The sequence below is a fragment of the Lepidochelys kempii genome, chromosome 16 (genome assembly GCF_965140265.1).
Source record: "Lepidochelys kempii isolate rLepKem1 chromosome 16, rLepKem1.hap2, whole genome shotgun sequence".
Taxonomy (NCBI): Eukaryota; Metazoa; Chordata; order Testudines; family Cheloniidae; genus Lepidochelys; species Lepidochelys kempii.
In genome coordinates this window covers 16,251,528-16,277,059 of record NC_133271.1, presented here as the reverse complement: position 1 = coordinate 16,277,059, position 25,532 = coordinate 16,251,528, and the positions used below count along the sequence as shown (strand labels likewise).

At 46.4% G+C, this 25,532-nt stretch overlaps 1 protein-coding gene across 24 annotated transcripts in view; it reads left to right on the top strand.

Moving 5' to 3' along the window:
* Positions 1-25,532, top strand: part of DNM1 (dynamin 1) — a 103,901-nt gene that overhangs the window by 64,148 nt on the left and 14,221 nt on the right. For 15 of the 24 annotated variants that reach the window (XR_012155249.1, XR_012155247.1, XR_012155250.1 and 12 more), the window contains exons 14-18: positions 781-792; positions 2,245-2,358; positions 19,933-20,042; positions 20,818-20,929; positions 22,453-22,464. Coding sequence is in view for 20 of the 24 variants with exons in the window: in XM_073314334.1 (XP_073170435.1) it covers positions 781-792; positions 2,245-2,358; positions 19,933-20,042; positions 20,818-20,929; positions 22,453-22,464 (360 nt within the window). In the remaining 4 variants the exon portion in view is untranslated. Of the gene's footprint in view, positions 1-780; positions 793-2,244; positions 2,359-3,559; positions 3,638-14,938; positions 15,030-19,932; positions 20,043-20,817; positions 20,930-21,885; positions 21,965-21,988; positions 22,132-22,452; positions 22,465-25,532 lie in introns of those variants that run through there. The other 9 variants (XM_073314338.1, XM_073314337.1, XM_073314348.1 and 6 more) reach the window with 8 other exon arrangements.

The following is a 25,532-nucleotide window of genomic DNA, read 5'->3' as shown; positions in this document are numbered from 1 at the left end:
CCCATCAGCCCTGCTTGAGTTGGGCATCCTCATGGGGGAGCCTTCTCCTGGGAGAGAATAGTGAAAGGAATGTGAAGTCCCTGCTGCCTCTCTGTAGTAAGCGCATGGAGTGTACGTCCTATTGAAATCCAGAGGGGCAAAGAAGACCTTCCTGTCCTAGAGCTATGGGGAGAATCACAGAGTTATCTGGCCTGGAAGGTCTGCAGAGAGATATGGGCACTTTCTACAGAAGGAGGGTACAGAAGCAGCCCAGCAAAGAATGTAGGTGAAAAACCTCTTCCTTTCCAACCCCAGGTGCTCATCTGGAGTGAATCATCTTCAAAATATATTTGGCCACCTTTCCCTGAAACACAGTTAGAGCTTCAGAGTTGCTGAAGGCTGGTTGGCAGGTTCAGCTGGATCATCGCTTTCTCTGGATGCTATTTCTGAAGGTCTTTACTGGGTATCTCCCAGCTGCAGGGAGACCATCCTCTGAAGGGTACCAGCAAGTACCTTTCCTTTGCCCTGGGTGTGGAATGGCTCTGGGAGCCAGTCCTTTTCCGTTTCATTTGTTTATTTGCCTGTCACTGGCTTGAGCTTTCATTTCCTTTAGCAGATTTTATTTTGGGGCCTGGGGTCTTTGATGTTTTTGCAGCTGACATGCTAATTTGGTAAAAGATTCTGATGATTAATTTTTGAGGCTCTTTCCTCCTTCCACTCTTCTTTTCCTAGTAACAATCTCTCCTCTCTCTGCTCCTCTCCTCTCTTCTCTGCTGCTGTTGCTATGGTTCCCCTTTGCAGGATGAGATCCTGGTGAGTAGAAGGCCGCTCAGCAGGCTGTGCTAATGAGCATTAATGATGCATCTGGGGAAAGCAGGATCAGGAACAGCACATGGACCATTCCACCTGCTACTGCAGTGGGGGGAAGTGGCTGCTGATGTTAGATACAGATGAAGTGGAAGTGGGGAACAAAGGCAGCATGTTGATGAGAATTTCTTTAGCTGCCTCTAAAGTGTGTAAGCAGGAGGAGCTGGGGAGACCATTCAATCTAGAGATCAGGATCTGGGGTTCAGCTTTAGTGCCCTCTTCTGCCAGCAGAGAGAATTGGTCCATTGTGAATTTTAACAATCAGCAGCATGAAAGAGAGGAGTGACAATCCACTCATCCCTGCCTACAGATATGGACAATGAATGCACTGATTCAGACACCATGCAGATGTTTATTAAGTCACACAAAACAGTATTCATTCATGCACAAACACCTAGCCGTTCACATACATACTGCTTACAACACACTCATTTTTAACATGCACAAACATGCAGCGGTACATACACATATAGGCTAATTCACATGTGCAGTAACACAGGCTCATGCACACATGTACAATGATGAACACCTGCAGTAATGCACATTCACATATATATATATATATATATATATGTATATATCATGCTTATATTTAAGCTATTACATACATATACTCTTTCTACTAACTCACATGTACAGGAATAGACAAACATTGATTTAAAGTTACAAAGTCCGCTAATCAATAATCTCGTAGCTCACTTACAGAAGGTAAATATGGGACTTTATATCTATAGCTTATATATATCTGTGTTAAAGCTAATGTACATATATATAGTAACAGTGCCACTTATCTCACACAGTTAAGTTCAGGGTGTGAATTCCAGATGCATCATTATTCCCAGATGTTCAGTATCTCCTTGTGTTACTAAATTAAATAATTTGTTTTTCATTTACCTCTCTCTACTTTTCTTCTTGAATTGCATCCCCTTGAGCTCTGTGAAGCAGTCTGCTCCAACCCCAAGTGGTGGGAGAGCTCCTTGTCTCTGCCAGGGTGTGCTTCTTCCTTTGCTCTTTCTAGGCCTGGCCTTTTCTGGGTGTGATTGTTGCTGTGATTTGGTTTCTGTGGGTTGGGCCAGTGTCTGAGATTCTCTCTACAGTTCTCTCTTCCCCTTGAGTGCTTGGCAAATGGTGTAACCCCCAACAGAGCCAGGTTCTCTCCTGCCTCCCTTCCACTCCTTTCCTTCCTAACCCTTCTCCTCTTTGGAGACAGGTGCAGGCTAGATTGCCTCGGAGCTCCAAATTAGTGAGGGGCTTTTTGGCAGGAGCAGAGAGCACGGTGGTCCTGGTCATTGTTGTCCTGGTCTGTGTGTGTAGGGACACACTCTGCTCTCTCCCCAGCCATTAGGAGGACTAGGTTCTCAGTGCCATGTTTGACACTGACAATTTCCATCCCCACAGGTGATCCGAAAAGGCTGGCTCACCATCAATAACATTGGGATCATGAAGGGCGGCGCCAAGGAATACTGGTTTGTCCTGACAGCTGAGAACCTCTCGTGGTATAAGGATGATGAGGTGAGTGGCCCAGCCTCAGGGCTGGTTGAATTATGGCTTTGGTACCTAGTTCTGTGTGGTGCTGAGAACCCTCAACTCCCATTGACTTTCAGGGGCTGAGCATTTTGTAGAAGGCCCGTAGCTCCCTACAGTGGCTTGGTATTATAAATACACTTTCTGTGTATTAATTACCTGCTTTTTTAAAGTAGCCCATACCCCTGGGGCCTGGAGTGATCCCACAAACCAGTATTCAGCTCCTCCCAGGAAGGGATGCAGGAGATCGGGAGCCATAATCAGGATGCCACAGATTCTGTTGGTTGGGTATAGAACTGTGTGTTCCCCTAGGGGCAAGCCCAAATAGACCCCTGCACATTAGTCACACCCTGTATATGTTAGTGTTCAAACAGCTGCTGCCTAGCCCCTCCACCAGCCCATGAATCTACTGCCTTGTGCCTTGTATTTGACTCTTAGTGGGGCCTTGATATTGCTTCAGCTGGAATGAGGATATTTTAAATGTGAAGGTCATGGAGTTAATTTGGATGCAGCATTCCTGGCACTGAAGAGAAAATCCAGTTGGAAATGACTGTGCTTGGAGCTCCTGAGTCAGTAAAAAGTGGGCAGGGCACTTTTCTGTCTTATTGTGGCAGGCCGACTCACAGGAGGGAGGGGATGGGTTAGTGCTCTGATACCCAGGGCTTTGTGGTACTCTCAGCCGTAACTATAGTGACTATTTAAATTGTGGCTAAGCTTCACTCTAGTCTTGTGTGGTCACTCAAGAGAGGTGTGACCTAGTTGTCTGAGTACAGGACGCAGAGCCAGGAGCTATGGAATTAAAATCCCAGCTCAGACACTGACTCCTTCTGTAACCTTGGGTAAGTCACTTTACTTCTCTGTCTGTTTCCTCATGTGCAGAATGGGAATATTGGTACTCATCCACCTCATCTGGGTATTGGGCAGATCAATTAATTCATGTTCATACAGTGCTTTGAATGTGAAAGTGCTGCGTACTGTTATTAACAAACTATAATAGTACATGCAGAAAATAAATGAGAAAGTAGCATGGATCTGCTCTGTAGACCCTCCTTAAAAATAGATATTCCTGAAATCATGGCTTCCCAGTGCTTCCTCTTCCACTCAAGCAGGGAGCAAGATAGCAGATGCCAGAATCATGTCCAAATTGAAGTTATTGTTATTTATTTATTTATTTGTCTACTGTCAACAGTGTGCCAGTCATAAAGGAAGACAAAATCTCTGGCCCCTGGGCCTAAATCTCTGAATAGTGGGAATGAACAGCAAGAAGGTAATCAGAATGACATGAATTTAAACTCAAATACCACTCAACTTGCCAGGGATAAAAATACTTTGGGGGATGGCTACAAATGGATTCAGATTCAGTCAGCTTTTCCAAGCAATGGTTCCAAACTACTTGTCAGGAAGAGAAAGGGCTGTGTACCTTGTGTCATGGTTTATACCTGTGCAACATACCTGTAAACTGCTACCAGACCAGAATTCTCCACTCAGTTATATCAGTGGGCACATTTAACAGCCACTTTGCACAGTTGGAAATGATGACACAAACACTTTCTTTGTGTTCTCAACACAGTAGAGAATCAGGCCTGAAATGTCATTCCCTGACCAGAAGCCGGGGGTATGTCTACTCTACAGAAGCACAGCTATGGCACTGCAGCTGTGCAGCTGAAGTGTAAATGATTTCTACATCAACAGAAGGGGTTTTTCTGTTGATGTAGTTAATCCGCCTCTCTGAGAGGTGGTAGCTAAAACCACAGAAGAATCCTCTGTCAACCTAGCTGCGTCTACAGTGTGGGCTAGGTCGACCTAACTGTGTTGCACAGGGTGTGAAATTTTTCACAGCCCTGAGCAAAAAGTAGCCAGATCAGTCTATTTTTTAGGTGTAGACCAGGTCTAAGTTCAGCTGGGGCATGCATCAGTCCCGTAATCAGCAAGGAACTGGAATTGATTGTGCAAAGGAGATTTTAAATCAGCCAGTCCTTTTTCAAGGCCCATGAACTCTCAGACAGAGCTGCCTGGTGTGGTAACACCGCCTCATGGTTATGTATGCAGGTCAGACAGTTATAACTTAAGGCTTGAGCGTTTGTTTTAAATTAAAAACAACTTCTGCATCTGGATTCCAGCGATGACCGCGTAGCCCCCCACCCCTCTGCCCCAGCAAGGAGCGGGCAGGCTGTGGTTGCAGTGCATAATCTATATTAATAGACTCCAGCTGTATGGGAGGGGGAAGGGGCGCCCCTTTTATCCTATGAGGAGGGTAACCCTGGGGGTGAATAACAGCTGGAGGTCTGCACTGCTTCCCTTCTGCATGGTGAGAGGTAGAGCAGCCTAATTAAAACAGCTCCCTGCCAGCCAGCATCCCTTAAATAAACGCAGGGCGACCCAGTGCTGACGAGGCAGGAGCAACACAGGAGAAAGGATCCTTTGTTCTAACTGGAGAAGGGGTGGAGGGGAAGGGGGAACATGTTTTTATTTCTGATTTTTCCCCACTCCTGCCCCCTCTCACCAGTTCTCCGGCCTCTGGGGAAGGAAAGGGAAGTAACTTCCACTTGAATTCCATGGCCAGGCTCAGCTTAAAGAGTCAGTACATTACAGGGGCAACTTGGAGAACCCTTGGCTTTGGAGTTCCCATCCTAACCCTACACAGGGACAGGGCTGACTCTGTCCTCCAGGACCCTTCTGCCCCACATGGCGACAGGGCTGTCTCCGTCACCCATGGCCCCTCTAGCCCTTATTGAGAGGAGACTTCTCAGACCCGTCACTCCCAAACCAGGCTGGTATCCACATATGGCTGTCTCCATATGTCTCAGTCCCAGATCCACTCTCTTCCCCAGAAAGGGCTATCTGCCTCCTTGTCCCCCTGATTTGAAGGGAGGAATGGTGTCTTTTCAGGCACCAAAGTCACCCTGAGTGCAGCCTGGGAGTCCCGATCCACTTAGGTTTTGGACAGACAAAAACCCTGACTTCTCATGCTCTTGTTAGGCTCTTGCCCCAGCTGCACAGCGCTGTAGCAAACAGTCAAAGGAAATGAGAGTGTTTAATCCAGGGAAGAAAACCCTTGCGTTGGTGGAAGAGCCAGATGCAGAATTTGGGGGATCTGGTGGGAGAATTAGGGGTGGACTGGGGGTGGCAGGATGACATTGGGCTAGGCTAGCACCTCTCAAAAATTGAGGCGGGTGGAACGGAGCTCATCATTTCCCTCCCCTGCCCTGTTACGGCAGGACTGGGCATCAAGTCTGAGTAGAGACATCTGGGTCCCATTAGTGAAATACCAGCCTTTCTACAACACTGGTTTGTTTTCTCTTCCCCCCAAAGAAAGGAATTGGAACTTAAAAGTGTCTTAAAGGTTCCAGCATCAAGCGTCAGTGAGGACAGGGCTCCCTTTGCTCCGGGAGGCCGGTGGAGCATGCTGGGGGAAGGGGAGGAGGTGGAAAGCTGGCTCCTTATTCTGCCCTGCTGCCAAGAGCACTTTCTTTGGATTCTCTCTCCATTTTTCCTCCAGTCTCCTTTGTGTGAGTCAAATCCCTGACCCAAGGAGAGCTGCAATATAGATCTGCTGCAGAAAGGGGGATCAGCCTGGATTTGGGAATCCCACACCGGGAGTCAGCACCTCCTGGGTGCTGCTGGGTTCTGCCTATAGGACATTTGTAGGTCAGCAAGATGGTGGATTGGCAACGTTATGGATCCAATGACCATTCTCTAAGACAGAGGGTGATCTCGCTAGCCAGGGAGAGCACCCCACCCCCGAGACTGGAGTGGCAGCCATGGCACTGTAGCTGGTTGGTATTAGATACTCAGTTACCATGGTGATGAGCATGGTATGAGAACCTAAGCAGAAAAAGGTGTCCTTCCACCTAATCCCCTCCAGAGATCTACAGCACACAACCCAGCTACACAGGTAGGATCCAGGCTTTTCCTCTAGTTCTCTACGTGGCAGGGGGCATTAAGCCCTGAGCCTAAGGCATAATGAACAATATGCTACATGGTTCCTATTAGCAAGGCCTATATCGCACTGGAATGGGCCCATGGGCCCTGCATTTGATACATGTAAGAGTTAATTTAAACTGGGATGCATATGACTACGTACATGTGTCATTGTGTGTACTTGAGTGGTTGCACAGACAAGTGAATACAGTCTACTTCTAGTACATGTGGGAATTTGGTTGTGAATATACTGCATAGCCCAGACCTTCTGTCCTTATTTATGCAAAAGTCTCACTAAGGTTCGGTTGAATATGGTCTAAGAAAGGCAAGACTTGGCTCATACCTGTGTGAGGGCATCAGTGTATTTCCATAGCTAAATGTTTGTGTCTGTCCTGCTGAAATGCATGGTGGAACCTGCTCGCAGGATCCTTGCATAGAGTGAAATTCCTTTATACGGAAGTTGAATGAGAGTAATAGCAAATTGTTTCACTGCAGCAAAGGTGCAACTGGTAATTCAGTACTGCTGTTCTGTATAGACACTAAGGCCAGGTCCACACTACAATATTACATCGGTATAAGTACATCGCTCAGGAGTGTGAAAAATCCACACTCTAAGCGATGTAGTTACATCGACCTAACCCCCAGTGTAGACAGTGCTATGCCAATGGGAGAGCTCCTCCCACTGACATAGCTATGCCTCTCACAGAGGTGGATTAACTACACCGAGAGGAGAAGCTCTCCCGTCAGTGTAGTAGCATCTTCACTAAAGCGCTACAGCAGCGCAGCTGCACCCCTGCAGCTTTTTAAGTGTAGACCTGCCCCAAGAAGCTTCCACTTCATATTGCGAGGTGTGGGTGTGTCTCTGTGTGTTGTTGAATGTATACATGTGGGTATTTGTATTGCGTGTGTGTGTGTGTGTGAATGCACACAGATATGTGTTTGAGAATGACATATGGGTGTGTATGTTTGTGCATGGTATGTGCATGTATGAATGTCTGAGTATGTTAATTGTGTGTGCAGGTGTGCATATGTGTGTCTGAATTTGTGGGTACTTGAGACTGGTGTGGGTTATGTGTCCATATGAATGGCCTGGACCTGTGTGGGTGTGTATGCACGGGACTGGATGTGGATGACATGGCAGTTACGTGATTGTGTATGAATGTTGTGTTTGAGTGAGAATGGGGTGTGTGCATAATAGGAGGTTATGTGCTTGTGTGAATGGGTATGTTTGGTGTGTGTGTGTCTAGTATTTGAGTATGTGCATGTGTTAAGTATCTGTGCACATAGATGGTGTGTGTGAGCATGAGAAATGGTGTGTAGGTGTTTGCATGTCTATAGATCCATGTATATGATGGGGAATCCTTTACATTCTTCATACACCATTTTGAGTCTTCTGGGTCAGAGTTGTGCCCCGACTCCACATTGTGGTGGCTTCGTACCTCCCTTCTCTTCCATCACTGGAGAATGCAAGCAGATTATCCTGGCTGGGAGAAGCCAGGATAATCTGGGAGAAGCCATGACCTTATTCACACACTTGTAGGTGTCCATTTGCTATACATCAGACTTTGATGGATTACATTACATCTCCCTCTGAAACCCCCATTTTCAGAAACATGGAGCAGATCACTTTTCCAACAACAAGCTGCCACTCTTGTGCATTAAGCCCCAGATCAGCCACATCATGAAGCCCTCTCTGTTGTCTTTGCAGTGGCTCAAGCCCTGCCAGCCATCAGGATGGTGCTGTAATGGGAGGGTGGCTTTTAGCAGTCCAGCTGCAAGCTAGATTTTGTCACCTATTTTTTTGCTTTGAGACCACAGAGCTAGGTATGCTCTGAGACTCAGTCCTTCCCAGTTATCATACCAGCCTCAGGATCTCTCTCTACCACACATACTCCTTCCCTCCCTCTTTGCCCCTACTCTCTTTTGCTCTTTCATTCATTCACTCTCATGCTCTCTCTCTCATTCATAGTCTCTTTTTCTTTTTCTCACACTCTCCCTCCTCCTTCTTTCTAACTCTCTCTTTGTTCTTTCTCACTCACTCGTTCTATTTAGTAGTTTTGCACACACATACACATTACCTGTCCCTCCCAGTCCACATCTAAAGAACTTTAAAGGAAACCAACTTTAAAGGAAAAGCGCCTCCCAGAATCTCCAAACCTGAAATCTTTTTTTTTTTTTAATAAAATAAACAAAGTTTGTTACACCATAAAATTCCCCAACTGGTCACTTCCCGCTGCTTAATTTCGCCTCCTCCTCATAGGGACTGCTAGCAAGGCACTATGCAGCCATAACTCTCCCAGGGGATAGCCCCTGTCCTTGTGATTTAGACACTTATAGCAAAAGTCTGCACAAGAAACACAAGGCATCCTGAGTGGCTCTCACTGGAACAAGCATGTGAAGCCAACAGAAACAGCTGCAAAGAGAGGGTGAGGAGAGTCAGGGAGGAAATGACAGACAGACAGCAAGTGGGATGGCGAATAGTGACAGATAGAGGTGAGCATCAGGTGAGGATCCAAGCATCAGTTTCCCAGCAGACTGGGGGAGGTAGGTGAATTTATCATGCGTTGCTCACACCCCAGCATTTCCCGCTGCCATGCAGGCGTTTCCATCCCTGTGCGGCACCGGCAGTGTGTGTGGTGTATCCCAGCACAGCCTAACCAATGTGCAGACTACTGTACAATCTCGTAGTCCTGAACAGGTAGTCTGAACACTGGGCAGACGGAGTGGAGCCTCTGTGTCCAGCTCTCCAGCTAGCAGCAGCACGTTAGTCCTTCCCCCTTTCTGCCTCTGGGCTGGTGTTTTGGGGACAGAGAGAGGGTGAGGGAAAGTCCAAGTCCTGCTTGAAGAAGTTTCCTCCATTGGCAGCTGGAAAGAAGGGGGGATTGCTCCCTGCCTGTACCCCGCACTGAGCGAACCTTCACACCCCTTTCTCTTCCGATGTTGGCATCAAAAGGCTGATGCCCCATTCCCCCGGGCACGTCGTACCTTTAAAAAATAAAAATAAATTACTGCTGTTCGAACCCAGGAGAAGATGTTTCTAAGTCTTGGCCGTTGCCCAGATGTGCAGACTTCGTTGCTTTATTCAACCCCCCACATCTGGCGCAGCAGTTGGTGGCAGCGGGTGGGAGGACGCTCAGGCCCGATGCATCCTGATCTCCTTCCTCCCAGCTCTCAGTCCTGTAGAACGTCGCTCTACCCAGGGTCCGGAGCAAAGAGCAAACAAGACCAGCCTTCGGTTCCAAGCCCATAACAAGGGTCCCTTGACCCGTGTTGGCCAGTTGCCTTTGCAGCTAGCCTCCGGCTACCATGGGAGCGATCCGAGTTCCCTCCTTTCCTCCCCCCATCGCGTCTGGCACTCACTGTGCCTCCCTCCCTCCCTCTTTCTAGTCTTTGCTCCCTCCCTTCTCTTGCTTCCCTTCTGTCTTTCTGCCTCAATTGACGTGGCAGTGCAATGCTAACTAGACTCGAGGGAGGAGCTTGTTGGCTGCTGCGGAGGTCAGAGGTTGACAGGAAGTGAGCCATCTGACAGATAAGGTTGCGCGGAGGAAAGGAAGGTTCCATACCTTGGATGGAAACTTGAGGAATGCCGCTTTCTCTCTGATGCTTGGCTCCTGTGTAGCGATTCCAGATGTTCCCCGGGCCATGTGGTTCACTTCCTCTCTTGTGCTGCAGGGATAAAGAGTGCTTTAGGTACAATATGCAACCCACCAGCACTCACACACGGGGGAGGGGGAGCCAGAGGAGAGAGTTTAAATCTATGGCTAAAAACATGAACACCCAGTGCTCCTGCTTTGTCCCTAATAGGTTAAACCCGTGATGAGGAACATTTAAGGGTTGGGGGAAAATCTATTAATTTATTTCCCCATTTAAATCTCATTATACAGGAAGGAGGTGACAACAATGAGCAAACAAAAGGCCCTATGCTGGGCATTGTTGTACACTGTTACTGAACAAATTGACTGGGAACAGGGTTTAACTGGAAATAGATGGGGCAAATAATTTGTAGGCAGTCTGGGGGAATCTTCACTGTAAATATTTTTGAAAATACTGAATTCCTGGTACAATTTGATCTATTACAAAAGTGAAGACTTTACTGTTCCAAAGTAATTTGATGAGGCCAAAAAAATCATTTATTTTTCTCACGGATGATTTGACCCCATCTAAGGTGGGGCTGACCGCCTGAGACAGGGAGATCACCACAACCCTCCTGTCAGTTTGGTGGTGGGATTTTAACAATGGTCTCTCTAACGCCTCCTCCAGCACATCATTGACACTAGAGAAAAGCAAAGTACATTAGCATTAATAGTAGCATTTGGTTCAGTCAGTATTTTTTTAATTCCACAAGAGCCATAAATCAGAACACATACACTTGGACTCTCTGTGCACAAAGTTTTACTTGTCATAAGAGCTTCAGTTTATCTTGGGTTTGTCCTCCTCCTTAATTATGGTGAGGTCTGATAGTTCTGTCAGTTATCTCCTAGCACTCCAAGAGCCAAATTCCTCCTTTGAATGCATGTGTGGGCTTCCCCATCAGCTTCAGCTTCATGTGTATCCAGTATATAAAACACCAGTCCTTTTTGTACAGAGTGACTGGCTGGGCAGAGGAAATAGCCTGCGAACAAACCAGGAGCCCTCATTCCAGTCCAGCTATGCTATATTTTTACCTGGCTGTTTAAAATGTATTTGGGGATGAAGGCCCAGAGGAGAACAATGCACATTCAGTTAACAATGCAAACCACGACCATCTAAAATACACTGGCCCCGGAACAGAGCCAGAGTAACAAGGGTACACAATGGGGATCCCCTTAGGGTGCCTCCTCTCAGGCCACGGAGCTACAGGTGTAGTCTCAGTCCTTCCCCCAAACACTATGCTTTGCGCTCCATGACTAGGGGTTAATGGCTAGGGGATCCATGTGCCACACTGCCCACAAGTCTCTTTTCTATGGCAGTGCCTCCCCACAACCCCTATGGAGCTGTGCTTTACTGTGTACATGGGGTATAGATCTCCTGCATAGACTCTTCTTATCCTCCTACTGTGCAAATGGACCACACTGGTTTTGCTGCATTCAGGGTCCTCCATGCAAGCATTATGATTATAGTTAGGAATGATGGTCCTTTAAAAGGGGTGAGACTAACCAGGCCTGATTAGACCCTGTCACCCCAATACCCCTTCTCTCCCTGTATTTGCACTTTAGTTTCCTGCTTCCTATAGCCCACAATGTTACCTCCTTCCCCTTGCTGGCTTCACTGTAATTCCTTGGCTATGCATGTGTTTCATGGGATAGATATTTTGCTGCTGAGAGGGCAGCCTCTCCTTTGCTATGATCCTCTTTCTGCCTTGCCACCAAAATGAGATGTTTGATGAGCAACACAGGCCTTTTGGGATCAAGCCAGGATCTTTGAACCATGCTCCACAAAGCCACCTCCCCCAGCCCAGGGTGTACTGGCACCTAGTCCTCCCTCTCTGATTTTTTCCTGCATCTGTCAGGCTGGAGGGAGAGCCCCTTCCCCCCCTCCTTGTGGCTGCATTGCTCTTGGGATGTCTCAGCCACCACACACATTGCCTGATTGCTAACATATGGGCAGAGGGCTCAGCCAAAACTTTAAAAGGCTCAGCCCTCAGCAGCTCGTTACACTCTTTCCTGTCTCTACATTCAGGAAATGAAGTCAGAGTATTGATATAAAACAGGCTGGGGTGAAAACTGAGAAGATGGGAAGAGTGGAGGAAGGACTTTTGAGAGACTGGGGTGTAGGCATGGTGAGATGGCAGGTCAGAGCAGCCCTGGCCGAATGTGTCTGTGTGCATCATGCTGCAATCAAGAGCCAGGGGATTTACCTCCTGGCACCAGTGCTCTAGCTCTTGTATGGCTCTCATTACCCCCAAAGCTGAAAAATCATACACTAGCAAGCAGCAATATGGATCTAATTGCTCCTCGAGGATGTTGGTTTGAATCTTGCTCCAGGGCACAGATGCAGTGCCCACAGAACCTGGGAACCTGGCACTAGCATTCTGTGTGATGGAATTTGCTGTCTTCCCAGCTTAAGAGAGTGAAGCCTGGTGCTAATGTATTGGCTCCCAGTGCACTTAGAGACTGGGAATATGAATCTTTATATGTGTGTATGGCTCCTAGTGCACATTAGAGTCAAGGGTCCAAAATCTGACCTCAGTTTCACTGGTGTAAATCTGGAGAAAGTGCCAAATCCTGGTCACATTAATGTCAACGACAAATTCCCATTAGCTGTAGTGGGTCCAGGTTTTGGTCCTAACACCATTGAATTCACTCTAGATTTACCTTGGTGTAACGGAGATCAAACTCTGTTGAGTGGCATTATTTTGCAATGGTGTGGGAAGTGACAGCATGCAGAGGCTAGAAGCATTACAAAAGCAATTCCTATGTGATGAAGGGGAAGAACTCTAAGGCCTTGATGGAAACAAAGGGTACAGGGTAAAGACGCACATACACCATCACCTAGGTCCTAGGACCTGGGGAATTCTGTTGCTCTCACCACTAGATTTCTTGCTTTTTTTTGCTATGAGATGTTTCTTTTGCATCCAGCTCCAAACTTTTCTGACATTGTAAAAAGATGTGAGGAGCATTTTCTACGTCTTATTCCTTTAGCTGCCATCTACATTGAAGTTACTTTTTTGGGTAGCACAGAGTTTGCATATGAGTGATGCATAAGGTGCTTCAGTAGGAGAGATTGCAGTAGGACTGGTTGGCTTGCCTGGGGCTTAGCAATGGGTGTTCATCTCCTCTAAGTCACCAGTTCATCTGCAAACTGGAGCAGTAGTGGCTAAAAGTTATTGCAATTTGGAAGCTGTTAGGTGATTTTCAGAATGTGAAATGAGCTTTATGGGTCTCAGCCAGATTCCTAATCAATAGGCATCCGCATCACAAAAATACTCACCCCCCTGAATTTCGACTAACTGGCACCTTGGTTGGCAGTCTCAACAGAAAGAACAGGGGAATTAAGATCTGAATACCATTTCTATCTTTGGTCCCTTTGGATCAGTGGTGGGAGGAGTAAGGGAGCTCTGTTGCTGCCCAAGCTGTCCCTGTTCTGTCCATCCCAGAGAACATCTGTTTCCAGGACATCTTTCCCAGCACTACATTATATTGTAACAGATAATGTCATTTGACCTTTTCATTGGGGATCTGAGACATGTAGAGGAGTATACCAGTATACTTAGGAATTAATAGGACTTAGTGAGATAGCTGACTAAGGCCTTTAGGGCCATTATAATGGTCAGATCATCTTCTCTGGGCTTTGATTCCATCTGCCTATGAAACGTGTCAGCAGCATCACCATCTACAGTCGCTCCTCTGCCCTTGTATTTTCCAGTTAGATTTTGGGATCTCTGCTAGCAGCCTGCCTGCCTTTTCTATTCCCCTTTCCCCTGTAAGGGATCACATTTCTCCATGTTTCCAGCTGAGGCAAGCATGATGTACACACCAGAACCCCTACACAAGGGGGACGGTTACATACATAATACATTTCTATTGGATTCAGAGTAACAGCCGTGTTAGTCTGTATTCGCAAAAAGAAAAGGAGTACTTGTGGCACCTTAGAGACTAACCAATTTATTTGAGCATGAGCTTTCGTGAGCTACAGCTCACTTCATCTGATGAAGGTGTCTCTAAGGTGCCACAAGTACTCCATTTCTATTGGAGTTATCTCAGACATCTGCACTCTGCTTTGAGGTGAGGAGTTTGGTATAATGGTTCCCTCTTTTGATCACTTTTGGTATAGCAATACCTGACTAGAGCTGTACACTTACAAGTAGGGCCCTTGGGCCAAATTCAGCTCTCAGTTACATTGATGTAAATCCAGATTAACTCCAGTAAAGACTTCATATCTTCCCCTGAGTAAGAGAGAGGAGAGTCTGATCTTCAGTTTTTGGGGTTAAAGCCAAAAAATCCCCTGATTTCTAACCTCATCCATCTCTGAATCCAGATCTCAAAATGAAGCTTAAATCTAAAAAAATTGGGGCCTAAATGTGGGGTGCCTCAGTTTTTAGCTGCTTAACTGGAGACACTTTAAAGGATAATCGGAAAGCTCTGAGCCCTCCCACTCTGAAAATCAGGTCCTCGAAAGGTGTCTCAAACTGGACATCCCAAAATTGAGGCATCCAAAATCATTCATCACTTTTGAAAATTTAGGCCTCAGTTTTTAACGTTTTCCCCATCTGTTTAGCCACCCATTTCACCTGGGGTTTTGATTAGTCAGAAGGACACTGGCTTGAATTTTCAATGATGGCTGTTAGTCATTTTCCATATAAAAGGTCCTTAACTGGCCCGCAAATATCCCACACTACTCCAACCACAAAGTTGCTGTTTGAGCTCCTGGTGGCAAAGAGCCGCCATTGGAACCCTACCTTGTGTTTTGTGTCACTATTATTATTTGAAAATTAATGTGAGCCCTTCATAGTGTAGGATGAAGTAGCAAGATGAACCAGGTGTGTCAGCTTTTCTGAGACAAAAAGTGGTTTAAATTCCATGAATCCTTATGAGAAATTATCAACTTTTGTGTCAAATGATTGGCTTTTTCCCAGAAACTTGAAAATAAGGTTAATAATGAAAATAAGACTTTTTAACCTGCAGTTATGACCACCTCACTTTATCTCACTTGATTTGTTTAAACTCAGGTTTAACAAAGAATAAACCCCCCAACTCAGATGGCTGGTGGCATTTACAAGCAGATGGCAGTATGCTATAATGAGACCAGGAGTCGAGGTATCTGTGGTGAGAACAGCCACATGCCATGAATGGTAGAGAGCAGAATGGGATGGAGCCACTGTGGCTGGTCACTGGAAAGGCTCTCAGCGATTAATACACAAACTTGAGGGAGGGTGCCCAGAACAGATACAGTACTGAGTGTGATATAAATGCCTAGACAGATTAGATAGGTAGAGAGTTTATAGCTGTCAGCACCCTGCTCAATCACTATTTGAGGAGATGATGGAGTCAGGCTGAGAGGTGCTGACTGGCCCCTGGAGGGGATAGGGGAATCAGGCTGTCTGGGCCCCATTGCTCACTGATTGTCTTATGGGGTAGGGGAATCAGACTGTGAGGCTCCATTGCTGACTGACTTCTTGAGGTGATGTGGGGGCTAGGCAGTGTGGGTGCCATTGCTGACTGACTCCTTGAAGGGATGGGGGAACTGGGCTGTGAAGGCCCTGTCACTGAGTGAATCCTCCTAGGGTTGGAGGAATTGGGCTGTGAGAGCCCTGTTGCTGTCTGACTCCTTGAAGGGATGGAATATGGGGCTTTGTGGGCCCCATTCCTCAATGACAGCCTGAGGTGATGGGGAAGCTGGGCTGTGAGGATGCCAGAGCAGACTGACTTGTTTATGGGATGGAGGTATCGAGTGGTAGGGGGCCCAGTTAGGGTTGCCAACCCTCCTGGATTGGCCAGGAGTCTCCCGGAATTGGAACTGATCTCCCAGTGGCTACTGAAACCAATCCAGGAGATTTTAATAGGCCGCTAACTGTCCAGTTGGCAGCACAGCGGGGCTAAGGCAGGCTCCCTACCTGCACTGGCTCCATGCAGCTCCCAGAAGCAACCAGCATGTCCCTCTGGCTCCTAGGTGCAGGGGTGGCCATGGGGGTCTCTTCATTCTGTCCCTTCCACGAGTGCCAACTCCGCAGCTCCCATTGGCTGAGAACTGTGGCCAATGGGATCTGCAGGGGTGGTGCCTGTGGCAGGGGCAGTGTGCAAAGCTGCCTGGTCGCCCCTGCGAGCGTAGGAGTCGGACATGCCAATTGCTTCTGGGAGCTGCCTGAGGTAAGCCACCTGCCGGGAGCCTGCACCCCTCACCCCCTCCAGCACCCCAACCCCTGCCCCAGTCCTGAGCCCCCTCCCATACCCAAACTCCCTCCCAGAGCCCACACCCTGCACCCCCCCTGCACCCTAGCCCCCTGCCCCAGCCCAGTGAAAGTGAGTGAGGGTGGGGGGATGGAGTGAGTGGAGGGGGGCCTTGGAGAAGGGCGGGACAAGGGGCAGGGCAAGGCTGTTCGGGTTTGTGCAATTAGACAGTTGGCAACCCTAGCCCCGGTGCTAATTGACTCCTTGAGGGATGGGAGAATAGGGCTGCGTGGGCTCCCTTGCTGACTGACTGAAGGAGTAGAAGAGGTGGGTTGTGAGCGTCCCATTGTTGACTGACTTCTTGAAGGTATGGGGGAATTGGGCTGTGAGTGCCAGTTCCTGACTGACTTGAGGGACTGGGGGAATCAGGCTGTGAGGGCCCTGTTTAGGGTGACCACTTTTGTTGGATGGAAATAAGGGAAAACCACATGAAAAATAAGGGACAATGCTTTATTTTGAGGGGGATTTTAAAGAAACACCATTTCCCTTCGCATATCATGTATTTTTTTCTCAAATGCACATTATCATAAGTATCAACTTAATGTTTAAAATGGTACTTATTTGTGATGGGTTGGATCCCTTGGGAAGCCACCTGATGCACTGAGATACCACTGAGTCTACCAGTTCTGCCAGCATGGGCCATCTTTAACCTGTCTTGCTGAGCCAGGCTCTTAAAACCTCCTCGAACACACACACAGGCAGGGCCACACCCAGCTGCAGATGAGCTCTGGGAAGACTCAGTTTAAGGGACTTGCTCCAGGACTCAGATGTCCACCTCCCTTGGAATGCAGACGCAAAGATATATTATGAAATTCGCCCCCTCCCTCAATGTGGAGAGAGGTGTGCATGCTTCTTAGCCCCCCTGTTAGAAATTACGGGAACCTGGGTTTAATAATAAACAAAACACATTTTATTAACTATAAAAGGCAGATTTTAAGTGGTAAAAGGGGTAACAAACAGAACAAAGCAGATTACTAAGTAAATGAAATCAAACACACAAACAACTGGTTTCACTAAAGAAATTAGATACAAATAGTATTTCTCACCCTAGATATTGTTGCAGGCAGTTATATTTCTTTTCAGACTGGACCCCTGTCTCAGTCTGTACTCCCCCCTTGCCTTCTCTTTTGCAGTCTTTCTTCTTGGGCTGACAGGCGATAGAGAGGAGGAGTTCTGTTTGCCTTCCTCCCCACCCTTAAATAGGATTTACATAAGGCGGGAATCCTTTGTTTCCCAAACTTGACCCCCCCGCCCCCCCCTTCCCTTACAGTGGAAAGTTGCAAGGAGTCCCAGGTAATGTTTTAGTATCAGGTGACAAGACCACCTGACCCTGTAGGATCACAGTGTCCATGAGTCAGTGGCAGTATGGAGCGTCCACAGGAAGGCCAAGCTTTTCACAGCTCATTGTCCTTGCTGATTGGCCATCTGCCCTGTCTGGCTTTTTCATTATTGTACCTGAAGTGTTATCAGTGGGCATCACCCAAAGTAGCATAGTTGAAATACAGATACATAGTCAATATTCCTATCTTCAGATACAGAAATGATATCTCCCATGTCATCTTGCATAAAGTACATCTCAGTGATGTCATATTCATATCATAAGCATATTTTCATAAAGAATATAGAATGACACATCTCATTATTTTCAGTTTTAATACATTTCAATACATCTTAAAATAAGGGATGGGTGGTCACCCTAAGGGGCGGTTCAAGGAAATAAGGGAGGGTCCCTTAAAATAAGGGATGAGTAGTCACCCTAGCCCTGTTGCTGAGTCAGTCCCTTGAGGGGATGGGGGAACTGGGATGTGAAGGCCCCATTGCTGTCTGATTCCTTATGTGGTTGCTGAATAAGCTGTTAGGCCCCTATAGCTGACTAACTCCTTAAGGAGATCAGGGAGTCAGTCTATAAGGACATCATTGCTGACTGGCATCTTGAGGGAATTGGGATGTGAGGACAGTGGTGCTAACTGACCTCTTGAGGTGACAGGGGAGCAGGGCTGTGGAGTGCCCCATTGCTGACCAAGCCTTTGAGGGCATGGGAGAATTGGGCTGTGAGTCCTTAGTTGCTGACTGACTCCTTGAGAGGATGGGAAATTGGCTTGTGAATGCCCCATTGCTGACTGAGTCCTTGAAGTGATGTGGGTACCTTTGCTGACTGAGTCCTTGAAGCGATGGGAGAGCTGAGCTGTGAAGGCCCTGTTGCTGAGTAATTTCTTGAGGAGATGGCGGAATTGGGCTGTGGGGCCCTTTACTTAGTGACTCCTTGAGAGGATGGGGGAGCTGGATTGTGAAGGCCCTGTTACTGACTGACTCCTTAAGGGAATGGGGAAATTGGGCTGGGAGTGCCCAGTTGTTGTCTGACTTAATGAGGTGAAGTGGTAGGTAGGCTGTGCTGTTGCTGACTGACTCCTTGAGGGAATGGTGGATCTGGACTGTGAGGGCCCCTTTGCAGACTGACTCATTGAATGAAGGAGCTGGACTGTGAGGGTCCTCTTGCTGACTGACTCCTTGAGGGGATGGGGAGTCAGGCTGTGAAGGCCTTTCCTTTTGTTGACTGTTTTATGGGATGGGAGAATCAAGTTGTGGGGGTAGGGTGTGAGAGAGCCCTTGCTGACTGACTTCTTGAATGAATGAGGAATTCAACTGTGAGTCCCTGAGGGGACAGGGGACCTGGGCTGTGACAGCTGTGCTGACTGACTCCTTAAGGGAAATAGGGAATTGGGATATGAATTACCAGTTGCTGTCTGACTTATTGAGGTGTTGTGGTAGCTGGGCTATGGTGGTGCTGTTGCTGACTGACTCCTTGAGGGAATGGTGGAGCCAGACTCTGAGGACCCGTGCTGTCTGACTCCTTGAAGGAACGAGGGAGTCAGGCTGTGAAGTCCCTCTTGCTGACCGATTGCTTTATGAGATGCAGGAGTTGAATTTTGGGGGCTAGACTGTGAGGAATCCCTTGCTGACTGACTTCTGACTTCCTTGCTGACTGAGGGGATGGGGAACTGGGCTGTGAGTGAGGGCCCATTTGCTGGGTGACTGTTTTATAGGATGGGGAAATCAGGCTGTGAGGGTCCTGTTACTGACTGACATCTTAGGGAAATGGGGGGAATCAGGGTGTGAGGGCCTCATTGCCGACTGACTTGTTCAGGGAATGGAGGAAGTGGGATGTGAGAGTCCCACTGCTGACTGGCTTCTTGAGAGGGTGGGGGAATTGAGCTATGAGGGCCCCGTTACTGACTGGCTCTCTGAGGGCGTGGGAGATTTTGTCTGTGAGGACTCATTTGCTGACTGACTGGTTTATGGGATAGAGGAATCAGGTTGTGAGGGGTCCATTGCCGAGTGACTTCTTGAGAGCATGGAAGAATTGTGCTGTGAGGTGCCCAGTTGCTGAATGACACTTGGAGGGTTTGTGGGAATTGGGCTTTGAGTATCCTGTTGATGACGGACTCCTTGAGACGATGATAGAGCTGGACTGTTAGGGACTCCTTGCTGACTGACTTCTGAAAAGGATGGGGGAGTTGGGCTGTGAGGGCCCCATTGCTGAATAACTGCTAGAAGGGATAGGGCAGTCAAGTTGTGGGGACTGGATTGTGAGAGCCCCCTTACTGGCGGACTCCTGGAAGAGTTAGGGAAATTGAACAGTAAGGGCCCCATTGCTGGTTGACTTCTTGAGGGAATAGGGGAGTGAGGCTCTGAGGATCCCACAGCTGACTGACTCCTTCACCAGATGAGGATTTGGTCAGTGGAAGTGAGTGACTAGTTGCTGATCTTCTTTCAGGAGAAGGAGAAGAAGTACATGCTGCCAGTGGATAACCTGAAGCTGCGGGATGTTGAGAAGGGCTTCATGTCCAGCAAGCATATCTTTGCTCTCTTCAACACTGAACAGAGGTGCTGTCTTTTCCCCAGAGCATGCTGAGCTCTTTCCTAGACGTAACCTAAATCACATCTCTAACTTCAGCCCTGTACATTATTTTGGGGACACCCTGGAATGGAATAGCAGGTTATAGAGGAGAGGGAATAGTGAGATGGGGCCTCTCAGGAATGTTGTCCTGATAGGATGGACATCTCCTTAGAGGACAGTCATTAGGAAGAAACTCTTTTTAAAAGGAAACACTCTGGGATCCTTCCCTAAGCTCTTATAATCAGGCCACTTATTTTCTTTGCTGCAGTGCATTGGTGCCATGTGATCCCAGCTTTCAACTAGCCAAGCTGCCTATCCCCAGGGATCTCTGCCAGGGCCAGACAGCAACTATTTGAACCCCTCTTGTTTCTTTCAGTTGAATAATAAAGTTAGTCCCAAGAATTCATGAGCCCAGAGTATCGGGTGAAGAAATGCATGATTGAATGTGTTTGGAAAGGCAATCTTCTCTCACCACCACCACCCCAAGAGTGGTCTCTTCAGGGCAGGGTTGGGGTCTGCTGGGGGATTAGAGTGAGGAAAGCTAGAGTTAATAATGGAGAGTTAATTCCCCCTCTCATCTTTTCATAGGGAGCTCTAGTGCAGGGGAGGCATGAGGCTGTTAGCAGGCCATGAGAGGATAGTCTACTTTGTTATTGATGTGCAGACACACTAAGGATTTTAAAACATTGGCAGAGATGGAGACGTGGTTGCTTTGTTGTGTGTAGAGGGTTGAAGTAACTTGTCTTATGTCTCACTTCTTAGGAATGTTTACAAAGACTATCGGCAGCTGGAGTTGGCCTGTGAGACCCAGGAGGAGGTGGACAGCTGGAAGGCTTCCTTCCTGCGTGCAGGAGTGTACCCAGAGCGTGTTGGGGTAGGTTGAGGGCTTGGCCATCATCAATAACAGGGGATGAGAAAGGGTGGCATACAAGTGTCTTAGGAGCAACCACTGAACTATCACCCCTTGAGTTAAACAGGATGCTATTGTGAGGGCCTTATCTCTATCACCTCCTGTTGTGGGGTAGAGTTGGAAGGCAGCTGAACTTCTTGCTCTCAGCCTCCTCTGATACATGGTACTTCTTCCAGCGGTGAGGATGCACAGGGTGTAACCATCAAGTGGGGGATAAAGGGTGGACCTCAAAGATAAGCCCTTCTGGCTTCTATCCTCCCTATGGGTTGTAAATCTAGATACATGAAATTTCTCAGACAGATTGGGGAAGTAGCTCAGGTCTCTAGTGATAAACTCTGCTCAGGAGGGATGAGGAGATAGTAGGAGCAAGGTGAATGTAACAATCACACCTTGCTGAAGGCATTTCCATAGCCCTTGGGACTTGTACTTCAGCACAAGGAAGAAGGGAATGGCCAATAAAACAATAATTTTAAACTGTTTAACAACCTCACTCCTAGATGACAAGAGACTCCCAAACAGAGGCATAATGTTGATCAGTTTTGTTACTCATCAGTACCTTTTCTCTATGGCCAAGTTCGGAGCTCCATCAGCTTTGCCAGAGCTGTGTTTTCCTATCAGGACGGGGTTTTCTTATATTTTGCTTGTTTGATGTCTTATTCCCCTACAGTAGAAAGGTCCCTTGTCTTAAATATGTAGTATATGACCTACTGTGTTTCCTTGACATTTTCCTGCAGCCCTTTAATGACTGGTGTTGTGTTCTCTCAAGAAATTACCCTTAAAGCAGCAGTATTATTACATACCATACTGTACACTGTGAGAGTTAGAGACATCCCTGAAACTTTTCAGTCTCTGACGGTGGGAAAAGTCATTATACTTGCCTATTACAGCAGTGAAAATTACTTACTTGTCATTTTTTTCAGACAGTTGTGTTTCTGGTAGAGGTTCATCCACCTTCTCTGCTAGATTTGAAGATGATTGTTTTGTCTTAATTACTTTTTATCCTATAACCATTTGGTGGGAAAGGAACTGAGGGCTAAGGGGACATTGGGCCATATCCAAAGCCATTGAATGGAAGGACTTCCAATGACTTCACCTATTGTTGAGGCAATGGGAAGATTTGGATTTTTTTGTGCTGCTATGGGGCTGTTGTGATCCCTGTCCAACACTTAGGCACAACTTAGGAGAGAGTAACAGGAGCAGCCATTGCAGATAAGTAACTTTCCCATGACATCCATCTTTAATGTGCCATTTTCCTTTGCAGAGGTTCCATTTTGATCATTTCAATGTAGTTAATAACCCGCTCAGCCTCTGTGGCCCAGGGTGACTTAGTCCCTTTGACCTGTGTTTTTGATTGGGTTTGGTCTTATTTCCATTCAATGCTATAGTAGATGCTTCTCCTGCCTCTCAGACCAACTAAAATCTGTTTTTTATTTTTGTCACTTTCTTGTTTTTGTTTTTGTTTTTTTGTGCTCAAACTGACCTGCCAGGACAAGGACAAAGTAAGTGACTCCTCTTCTGCCTGTACTGCCCCTTGGGGGCTCTTATCAGCTCGTTCTGATTTGCTTGATTTTGTTTTTCAGTTTCTTTCTCCTTTTTTCCCCCCTTTGTTATCATCTCCTGGGAGGCAATCATTTGTTCTCCCTCTGTCTTTGCACCTCCTGTCAGATCATCTGCTGTTTGTTTCTGTTCTTGGCTTGGGTTTTCCTTTTCTCTTTTTATTCCCCCTCTTTGGTATTTGATTTCTGAGTCTCATCAGAACTTTATTTTTGGCATTTTATCCTCTTTTTTTGAGTCGTCATGTCTGACTTCCAGCTCCCTAACCCCATGTTTCTCAGACAGTGAAGCCTTCCATCCCTTTGGGGATACATATGATCCTTCCAGCTGAAGCTCAAACAAAAAACCCTGAGGGGAAACAGAGACAAAATAAAGGAACATTTCCCCTTTCTTGCTGAATTGTTTCCCCCAAATTGGAGACAATACTGTGCTTCACTTCATGTCCTAAACTGCTGCAAGTGTATCAAAATGGGACAGTGTGAGTGAGGGAAATTTAAAAATAAGATGAGTAACATTTTAAATAGCACATTGAAACACACACAGCAAAATCTTTCATGCTTTGAAATTAATTCCAAGTGGATGAGTCTTGGTAGGTGTGCTATTGTGTTGTTGTGCATTATTGGTTACCAAATTTAATTCTAGAGATAGCTGTATGCTGTATTTCAGTTATGGGTGCAAGGATTTCTTTCTTTCTTTCTTTCTTGGATTCCAAAGTGATTTAATTTGGAGAAAGAGGTTCCTGTGTTTAAGGCACAGGACTTGGAGTTAGAAGACGTGTGGGTTTTTTTTCTGAGCTGTTGCACTGACTCGTTATATGACCTTTAGAACATAAGAACATAAGAATGGCCATACTGGGTCAGACCAAAGGTCCATCCAGCCCAGTATCCTGTCTGCCGACAGTGGCAAATGCCAGGTGCCCCAGAGGGAGTGAACCTAACAGGTAATGATCAAGTGATCTCTCTCCTGCCATCGATCTCCACCCTCTGACAAACAGAGGCTAGGGACACCATTCCTTACCCATCCTGGCTAATAGCCATTAATGGACTTAACCTCCATGAATGTATCTAGTTCTGTTTTAAACCCTGTTATAGTCCTAGCCTTCACAACCTCCTCAAGCAAGGAGTTCCACAGGTTGACTGTGCGCTGTGTGAAGAAGAACTTCCTTTTATTTGTTTTAAACCTGCTGCCAATTAATTTCATTTGGTGGCCCCTAGTTCTTATATTATGGGAACAAGTAAATAACTTTTCCTTATTCACTTTCTCCACACCACACATGATTTTATATACCTCTATCATATCTCCCCTTAGTGTCCTCTTTTCCAGGCTGAAAAGTCCAAGCCTCTTTAATCTCTCCTCATATGGGACCTGTTCCAAACCCCTAATCATTTTAGTTGCCCTTCTCTGAACCTTTTCTAATGCCAGTATATCTTTTTTGAGATGGGGAGACCACATCTGTACGCAATATTCAAGATTTAGATGTGCCATGGATTTATATAAGGGCAATAAGATATTCTCCATCTTATTCTCTATCCCTTTCTTAATGTTTCCTAACATCCTGTTTGCTTTTTCGACTGCCGCTGCACAGTGTGGGGACGTCTTCAGAGAACTATCCACGATGACTCCAAGATCTCTTTCCTGATTAGTTGTAGCTAAATTAGCCCCCATCATATTGTATGTATAGTTGGGGTAATTTTTTCCAATGTGCATTACTTTACATTTATCCACATTAAATTTCATTTGCCATTTTGTTGCCCGATCACTTAGTTTTGTGAGATCTTTTTGAAGTTCTTCACAGTCTGCTTTGGTCTTGACTATCTTGAGCAGTTTAGTATCATCTGCAAACTTTGCCACCTCACTGTTTACCCCTTTCTCCAGATCATTTATGAATAAGTTGAATAGGATTGGTCCTAGGACTGACCCTTGGGGAACACGACTAGTTACCCCTCTCCATTCTGAAAATTTACATTTATTCCTGCCTTTTGTTCCCTGTCTTTTAACCAGTTCTCAATCCATGAAAGGATCTTCCCTCTTATCCCATGACAACTTAATTTATGTAAGAGTCTTTGGTGACCTTGTCAAAGGCTTTCTGGAAATCTAAGTACACAATGTCCATTAGCTCCCCCTTGTCCACATGTTTGTTGACCCTCCCCCCCCCGCCAAGAACTCTGATAGATTAGTAAGACATGATTTCCCTATACAGAAACCATGTTGACTTTTGCCCAACAATTTATGTTCTTCTATGTGTCTGGCAATTTTATTCTTTACTATTGTTTCAACTAATTTGCCCGGTACAGTCGTTAGACTTACTGCTCTGTAATTGCCGGGATCACCTCTAGAGCCCTTTTTAAATATTGGCGTTACATTAGCTATCTTCCAGTCACCGGGTACAGAAGCTGATTTAAAGGACAGGTTACAAACAAAATACTTTATCTCTATGGGCCTCAGTTTCCCCACCTGTATAATGGGAATGGGGCTCTCTTATTTCACAGAGAGGTTGTGAGGATTAATTAATGTTTGTTGGTCCTTAGAGCTGAATTGAGCTCAGGCATGGAACATTTTAGCCCAAATGGAGAATTTTTCTGAAAGTTATAAACATGTGAAAACAGGAGGTTATAGTGAATATCCCAACAGAACTTCAACTACTGAATAATATAGAGCTCAATCCTGTAGACCCAGGTCTTGATTCTCCATTGCCCTGCACATTTTATAGTAATTTACATGATTGCAAAGTGAATGTGAAGTGGGTGCAAAATGCTACCAAATCCGAGTGGTCTTACAGGACATTCACAGTATCTACACCAGGTGCAGAGCAACAAACACTGAACCCCCTTTGGCACATGTGAGTACTCTCACTGAAGTCAATGGAACTACTTATGTGATTAGGGACTGCTGACATCACCAAGAGTTGCAAGATTAGGTTCAAAGTTCCTAAAGCATTTTGGGAGCCTCAAACATTAAAGCCACTATAGATGTGTAAGGTATTAATGTTAAAAATATTAATACCAATTGTTAT